The sequence below is a fragment of the Nicrophorus vespilloides genome, unplaced genomic scaffold (genome assembly GCF_001412225.1).
Source record: "Nicrophorus vespilloides isolate i.1.1-1 unplaced genomic scaffold, Nicve_v1.0, whole genome shotgun sequence".
Lineage (NCBI taxonomy): Eukaryota > Metazoa > Arthropoda > Insecta > Coleoptera > Silphidae > Nicrophorus > Nicrophorus vespilloides.
Window position 1 is genome coordinate 1 of NW_017097879.1, and position 8,357 is coordinate 8,357.

General features: G+C 33.0%; 3 protein-coding genes across 4 annotated transcripts; all 3 read left to right on the plus strand.

The window, feature by feature from the left end:
- Positions 1–481: 481 nt before the first annotated feature.
- On the plus strand, positions 482–1,124 carry LOC108561305. Its single transcript, XM_017919175.1, has 2 exons — positions 482–1,028; positions 1,111–1,124. Exons 1-2 carry the CDS (start codon positions 551–553, stop codon positions 1,122–1,124), a joined length of 492 nt encoding a protein of 163 aa, XP_017774664.1. The 5' UTR covers positions 482–550.
- LOC108561307 (UDP-glucuronosyltransferase 2B16-like) lies at positions 1,033–2,170 on the plus strand. 2 transcript variants are annotated; one of them, XM_017919177.1, is made up of 4 exons: positions 1,033–1,258; positions 1,309–1,531; positions 1,589–1,808; positions 1,863–2,170. In XM_017919177.1, exons 1-4 carry the CDS (start codon positions 1,133–1,135, stop codon positions 2,131–2,133), a joined length of 840 nt encoding a protein of 279 aa, XP_017774666.1. In that variant the 5' UTR covers positions 1,033–1,132; the 3' UTR covers positions 2,134–2,170. The 2 variants fall into 2 exon arrangements, with proteins under 2 accessions (XP_017774666.1, XP_017774667.1); XM_017919178.1 differs by having other exon boundaries at positions 1,875–2,170.
- A 1,914-nt stretch (positions 2,171–4,084) lies between these two features.
- LOC108561306 (UDP-glucuronosyltransferase 2B1-like) lies at positions 4,085–5,735 on the plus strand (the record flags this gene model as incomplete). The annotated part of the gene is made up of 4 exons (XM_017919176.1): positions 4,085–4,909; positions 4,975–5,197; positions 5,253–5,472; positions 5,540–5,735. Coding segments are annotated over exons 1-4 (1,464 nt in total), but the record flags the coding sequence as incomplete, so codon positions are not given.
- Positions 5,736–8,357: the final 2,622 nt, after the last annotated feature.

Below are 8,357 nucleotides of genomic sequence, written 5' to 3' on the forward strand. Positions count from 1 at the left end.
AAACCAATTGAATTATTTAATTCCTACAACTGAGACTCCACAACGACAACACCAGACAATATTCCACTGTGTCCAGAATTCCATCCCTGGGACACGACAATATATTGCAAATTATTACAGTATTCTATAATTATATTATATAAATGTTCTGTTTTAACGCAATGAGCCAGATGTTTTTTTTTATTGCATAAAACTTTCAACTTCCTTTCCTCAACCGTTAATAATTAGAATAATCATAAAATATATTTTAACTAATATGTAAAACTCTAAATTTTTCTACATTCATAGTTTAATTCCAGAACTAATTATTTTACATTTTAAATTATGTTTTGTAGCATATCTCACGGATATTTTATATTAATAGTTGCGAGTTGGTTTACTTTATCGCATTATTTAAAGTTAAATATTTTACGGACACGAAGTCAGTGATAAAATGAAACTGAGATTAATAAGTCTGTTTGTGTTCGTTGCAAGCGCCGCAGAAGCCGCTCGGATTCTGGCCATCTTTCCGATTCCTTCTTACAGTCATCAAGTGGTATACCAATCCATTATGAAAGAATTAGCAATTAGAGGTCACGAATTGGTTGTTATAACAACCGACCCAATCAAAGAACATTTCAGCAATATGAAACAAATCGACGTGAGTTACGCCTACAAAATTTGGAACAAGCACAACTTCACGTCCATGGTTAAACGGAGTTACAAGAACCCTATCGAACTAATTAAAACGACCATTGATATGTTGAACGATATCACCGTGTACGAGTTAGAACATTCGGAAATCCAGAATTTGATTGTAGATACACGAGAACAATTCGATTTACTAATGATCGAATACTTGTCCCCTACGTTCTTCGCGTTCAAGCACCGATTCAACTGTCCGATGATCGGAATATCATCATCGGATACAAGAGACACGGGGCACTGGGCTGTTGGAAATCCAGTTCATTCCGTTCTTTATCCCGATGATTCTATATATTTTAAAACGGAAAAGAATAATTTCTTTGATCGATTAAAACGTTTTTTATTTGCACATATTATACAAATATTCTTGGAAATAATTCAAAATCCTATATATGAATCGACGAAAGTGAAATATTTTGGAAACAGCTATCCACTTTTGAGGGATCTTATGTCTTCAATTGATATGCTTTTTATAAATACAAATCAAATTTTTCACACCATTAGACCATTGACACCAGCTACCGTTACCATTGGCCCGTTCATTCACATAAAACCACCAGTGAATTTGCCAGAAGTAAGTTGATAACTGATCTACAATTGAAACTTAACTAATGCTATTTTAAGGAATTGAAACTATTTTTGGACGAAGCCAAAGAGGGAGTCATTTACATCAGCTTAGGCTCAAACATGAAGAGCAAAGATATTCCGGAGAAAACGCGCGATATTATTTTGGAAACTTTCAGCAAACTTCCATATAAAATCTTATGGAAATTCGAAGCGGAAACTCTACCCGGAAAACCTGATAACGTCAAAATAGTTAAGTGGCTTCCACAGCAAGATGTCTTAAGTAAAAAAATATTTTCAATTCAAAGTCCTTATATTATATTATATCATTTAATTTTAGGACACAAAAATATTAAATTATTTATTAGTCAATGTGGATTGCAATCGTTGGAGGAAAGTATGTACAATTACATACCCGTTCTCGGCTTACCTTTGTTTGCCGATCAGCCGAGCAATGCTTTTAAGCTAGAATTGAAAGGTTTAGGGTTAATCTTGGATTACAAAGAATTAACGGTTGAAAAATTTACATCCAGCATCAATGAAATTATCAACAATCCAAAGTGAGCAAACATTGTTTACATTGTTATAATTAAATACAAAAAAATATAATTCAGGTACAAAAACAGAGTCAAAGAGATAACAAATTTAGTCAAGGATGAACCACTGTCGGGTTTGGAGAAAGCAGTCTGGTGGACGGAGTACCTCTTGAGGAACAAAGGGGCGCAACATCTGAAAGGTCCCGCTATTGATTTTCCCACGTATCAGTATTACTACTTCGATATTTTTTCTTTATTCCTGTTTGTTCTATTTTTCGTATTATCGTTAAGTTATTTGCTAATCAAAAAGTGTTTATCAATGTTTGTTAAAAAGAGTAAACGTGATTAACATGAACTATAGCCTGTTAGCTTAAAATAGTGCTTCTAAAACTCGAAATGCTTCATTATGTTGTATTAAATTTAATTTGTTCGTAAATAAATCTTGCTAATCTCGTAGATTTTTATAATCTCAGTACATTTTTTAAAACATTCAATTATTCTCCAATTAAATCCGTGCATATGTGTGCCGCAGAAGTTTAACTAAGTTTGAGTTGTGTCGTGAAACAAAAATAGTTAAAAACACAGATGCTAGCGCCATAAAGTTACAGGGCTTTAATTACACCCCTACACTATTAATGTATACTAGAATTTTATTTAATTTTACTCAATTATGTATTTCTTTTTCTATATTTGTATTTTATTTTCTTCTTCTTCTTTCAATAATGAGCTTCCTTCTGGAAACCCCTTCCCATTTGGCAGGGTCCTGTCGACCCGTTTGCCAGTCGCTTGTGTATTTTATTTTGTAACAGTAGGCTATAATTTTCTTATATGTGACAACACTGGTTGCATACTAACTGAACTGTCCGAGGTTCGTCTGCATGTCTGGATTTCGCGTGCTTTGTGTGATGGTGCAGAATCTTCTTGAAACGTCTACTCTTTCTGACTGAAATATTTCGTTGCCCACGACTTCAGAGCACCTTCCAAAACTTTTTCGTGGTAGACATTCACATTAGCCTTAACACCACGGTGCATAAACACCAAGGGAGTGCGATCATCAACCGTTACAGCCTCCCAAACTACCACAAACGGTGGTGCTTGACTTCTTGTCGCCATTCGAATGACTAAATTTTCATTTGATCTTTCTTCTAATTAAATTCAATCATTTTTGTTTGTTTAATAATTTCTGAATTGGGAAATTTTTCTCATCAGACAAGACGATATTTGGCAATTGTTCGCGTTCGTGTAAGCCCAAGAACTTCTTCGTTCTATCGAGCCTAGTTATTTTTTTAACATCAGTGAGATGTTGTCTTTTTTGGAAATTGTAAGACTTCACTTTGAGATCGTTTTTTAGTATTCTTTGCATGTTTATTTTCAATATGTTCAGCAGAGTAGCCATTTGTCTTCCACTGCTTCGCGGATTTCATTGAATTCGTCTTAACTTTCCGAACCCCCTCTGCCACAGATGCAGCTTTTTCCGGCTACCAAAATAGCATTTTGTAACACTACTAGCTTCGTTATAACATGTTATGGTTCAAGATAGGATAGATTTATTCACATTGAGGTGGTCGAGGGCTCTAACAATAGCCGTTCATATTTTCCGTTCAAATATAGGGCTATCATACTATTACGTTTGAATTCCATCACAGATATTTTTTCCAAAAAACTGAGATGCAAATGCTTCCGCAAGCTTGTAAACAATAAAATCAACTATCACTAAGAGAAATATGGACACAACATTGGCAGCGGTTCGAAAGTTATAGCAATTTTAAATTTGTTTCAGTTAAATTGGGTCACACTGAAGATAACTCATAAATTTTAATTTTATTTATTTTTATTACGGGACTTTATTTTATGTTACTCTTTGCCGAATAAATTCAAAACTCTCCGAATAGAATGAAGACCAAAAGAACCGAAACATCTTTTCAAACTTTAGTAATAATAAACTTAATATATTATTGGGTTGGTACATAGTATTGCTCATCGCTAGCTATACATTTTTCAAAACTGGCGTTTAGACCAGTGGTTTTCAGCCTTTTTACGCACAACCCATTTGTGTATATCATGTTTTTTAAATATATATTTTTACTGTTGTAATTTCAGATGCATTGTTGCAGACAACAATGAGAACAAATCAAGTACCTTGAACTATTAGAGATAACGGTATTAAGGTTAATTTGTAGCCATTAATAACGCAACAAATCAGACTTAATTTGAGATAAAAAAAATAAGATTCATGATGATCTAAATCATGAGACATTATACAATATTTTATTTTCAATTAGTTCTAAACAAGCTCGGAGATGATTGGAAATCTTCTGCTACTGACATTAAGTTTCGGCGTGTCTGTGTATTCGGCGAGAATCCTCGGTGCGTTCACCACTCCATCCATCAGCCATCAAATAGTTTTCTTGCCAATCATGAAAGAATTAGCGGCCAGGGGCCACGAAGTGATCATAATAACGACGGATCCAATCAAGGAAGACGTGCCTCCGACGTTGAGGCAAATCAACGTGAGTTTCGCGTACAACTTATGGAATAACGACCTCGAAAATATAATCGAAGATACGAAGTACAATCCCGTGAAGCTAATGGACACTTTCATTAACGTTTTGAATGACATCAACAGTCGAGTATTGGAGCATCCGGACGTGCAGACTTTAGTACACGGCAATGCGGACAAATTCGATTTGTTCATCGTTGAATACTTAATACCCACCCTGTACAGTTTGAAGCACAAATTCGACTGTCCAATGATTGGAATTACATCCCTCGATTCGCCGTACGATGGTCACCAAGCAATGGGCAATCCTACACATCCCATAGTGTATCCAGATTTCACGTTGCCTTTTGAGGACGTGAAGTTGAAATTCTTCGATAGATTGACCAGTTATCTGTTCATGCAATTCTCGTATATATACGACATGGTTAAGTTCATTCCGCTGCAAGAGGACACAAAAAATAAGTACTTCGGGAAGGATTACCCTCACGTGACAGATGTCTTAAACTCCGTCGATATGCTCTTCATAAATACGAACCATATCTTCCATAACATCAGACCACTCACTCCTGCCACCATTTCCATAGGTCCGTTCATACATATAAAACCACCTAAGCCATTACCAAAGGTAACAAATCAATTTTAAACAATTACAACAATTTAACGTCGATTATTTTTGTTATATTTTATTAGGATTTGAATAAGTTTTTGGATGACGCGAAAGAAGGATTCATATATTTCAGTTTAGGATCAAATATGAAGAGCAAAGACCTCATGGAAAGCACGCGCTTAAGCATTCTGAAGACTTTTGCCGAATTACCATATAAAGTTCTGTGGAAATTTGAGTCCGAAGATTTACCGGGTAAACCTGAAAATGTTAAAATCCTCAAATGGGTTCCACAGCAAGATGTCTTACGTAAATCACATCATAATCATATATACAAAAAGATAATTTAATATATATTTTTAAGGACATAAAAATATCAAGGTCTTTATCACGCAATGCGGTCTTCAATCGCTAGAAGAGGGTCTGTTCAATGAAGTTCCATTCATTGGTCTTCCCGTATTCGGCGACCAACCGATGAATGCGGTCAACATGGTCTCTAAAGGGCTGGGTGTAAAATTGAACTACGAAAGTTTAACATCGGATCAATTCAAAGCAGCAATTTTAGAAGTAATCGGAGATCCTAAGTGAGCATTGCTTTTATATACACCAAATAAACTAAAAAATATAACGTGTGATCATTTTTAAATTTAGATACAAGAAACGTGCGGAGGAATTGTCCAGGATTTCAAAAGATGAGCCGATGACGGGTATGGAGAAAGCCATTTTCTGGTCGGAGTACGTGATCAGGAACAATGGAGCTCAGCACTTGAAGGGAGCAGAGGGAAAAATTCCATTATACCAATATTATTATTTAGATATATTTGTGTTCTTAGCTTTCATCTTCTTCGTACTGGCATCACTGACTTACCTAACATGCAAGTTACTGATATATGCATCGAGGAAGCTAAAACTAAAATCAAAAAGTGATTAATTATCTGACTAATTTATAATATCATAAAAATAATGTAAGTTCGTTTCAAATTAAATTGATGTTATTTTCGTATTTCTTATAAATTATCTCAAACACTGTTTAATAAGTTTAATGACCTATTTCTATGATAATATAAACTATTTTACTTTACAGTGCGATTAATAAAATACATATTTCTTGTCGGGAAAGCCAACAATGATAATAATATAATTATTAAATGTTAATTGATTCCTTAAAGATTAATTTATTCAGTAAATAACAACACAAGTTTTTCATTTGAAAAATTATTGCATCTTTTTGATGACTATCTTCAGAACTTGAGCACTTCTACATAGGTTTTAAAACTGTTTAGTCAATATGTTTGATATTTACGATAAACCTACTAAAAATCTATTACAATATGTATCTCACTCTGCGTTTCGTGAAGTTAAAGCAAAAGAGATAACATGCTGTATAATTTTTCTAAAACTCCATGATAATACTGCAATACGAAAATATCGGTTAATCGGTTCCGTTGGTATTGCTTATTATTTAAAACCGGACTAATCCAGGAACTAAATATCCCAGCACTATCCCTTATTATTTGAAACCGAATTGATTGAAAAAATAAATATAATTGAAACAAATATGGACAGAAAGACCTATGGTCATTAGCCCTTTGTATCAATTTGTTTTATATTTTAGGTATGTAGTATGATTTACACAAAAATAGTTTTGTGTACATTTTTTTTAGAATTTTTCACATCTAGATTTTTAATGATCGGAAAATGATAGCTGTCTCCTACTCTCTTCGGTACATTCACTTTTTTTATAGAATTTTATTTTTTAAACAATTGGGTGGTATTTTTGTAATTACAAACAATTATAGATTCATAGTGTACAGGTGGCCGATAAAAATTTGTAGGAGTTACCAAAAATTTGCTAGTTTTATACGAATTTTCAAACACTCTAAATCATCAAAGAAACATTTATCCATCGACCTGAGACTGAAGAGCCACAGTCATTTCGCCCTCATATAAATTAACAATAATATTATACTCACTCTGTCCGGAAATATGGTATACATTTGAAAGAAAATCTTAGATTATCTAGAGTTTTGAAAGCAACTGGCAATACTTAATATATTGGTATTATTTTCATTGATAGCTAAATAATCTAACATATTTGAAAGTCGTTGCTTTTGAGTTAAGTTGAAATTTTGAAGACCAAAAATTAGTTTTTTAAAAAAAATATAATAGTCACCGCTGTAATTTCAGAATGAAATATTTTAACTCAAATATCACGAAATTACGAAGAAAAGATGACAAATCGCAGCAATTGACTAAAGGTTCTACTGATGGTTAGAATATTCAATTTAAGTCACAACCACCGTCGATTTAAACGTTCTCGATTTGTTTTTTTTTTAACTTTTTATTCTACTATAACATAAAGTTTTGGCAAACACAGTTGATGAATTGATTGAATGTGTTCAAGATGCATTTAATAAATTACATAGAAATACTATTGATAACGCTTTTATAACTACAAACGTGTATGGAAATTTCTATAAATTATTTAAAATGAGTCGTGAGGGTCGATTAACTGAAAGGTTATGTTCAAAAAAAGCTTTAACGAAATTTGGATTACAAATAATTTTATTTTAGTTTGATTTGATTTTTTTCGCAAATGTATACCATATATTCGGACAAAAAAAAATATTAAAATGTATACCATATTTTCGGACAGAGGGAGTTTAATAATAAATATAATATAGAAAATTAAAAAAAAAATAAGAGAACCAATCATTGTGGGATTTGTAGTTATTTTAAAATTGAGAAAGATAGAAACTTCAGCACTCCGCGGTTCTCGTTCCTGAAATTACGAAAGATCGACTCGCGGTTTGAATCTCCGGCACAGAATTTTCTTATCAAGTTGTCTAAACCAGCGGTTCTTAACCTTTTAGTAGTCGCGGCCCACCTTAATATCCTAAAATATATTCGCGGCCTCCTTAAAATGTTTCCACTGTCCACCATTTTAATATAGTAATTTTATTGTATCAAACATCATTGTGGGTTGTTGATAAATGTATATTAACCCATTTATTATAAGGAATATCCACAATTTTCTGCTATCAAGTTCATTATTTGGAAAATATTAGACAAATTTTTCAATTAATTTTTGAAGAAGACACTGAATTAAATAATGTGTATGTTCTTTAGCAAATTCAAAATTGTCTTCAATACAATGAGAATAATTTAGAAACATTTGATTCTATTCTTCGAATGCATTTACGGAAACATTTTAAAATGGAGAATATGTTTGTCAAGTAAAAAAGTATTGCAATCCATTTGATTATAGTCGAAATTAATGGCCGAAATCGCACGTGTCGAAATCGAAAGTATAAGTTTTTGATTTTCTACATAAAAACTATTTCGATTTGTAAAGATATCAAAACCTAAAAATTTGTAATAATATTTTCGCAGTCCCCCTAGATACTCTTAGCGGTCTCCCGGTTAAGAATCGTTGGTCTAACGATCGGTCGGCGAACCGGGGTAAATT

Bases quoted from the DNA above. Each gene is read 5' to 3' on its own strand.
- LOC108561305 (XM_017919175.1), top strand. From the start codon at position 551: ATGAAAGAATTAGCAATTAGAGGTCACGAATTGGTTGTTATAACAACC.
- LOC108561307 (XM_017919177.1), top strand. From the start codon at position 1,133: ATGTCTTCAATTGATATGCTTTTTATAAATACAAATCAAATTTTTCAC. The intron at 1,532-1,588 runs GTAAAAAAATAT...ATTTAATTTTAG, and splicing joins TCCACAGCAAGATGTCTTAA to GACACAAAAATATTAAATTA. The intron at 1,809-1,862 runs GTGAGCAAACAT...AATATAATTCAG, and splicing joins GAAATTATCAACAATCCAAA to GTACAAAAACAGAGTCAAAG.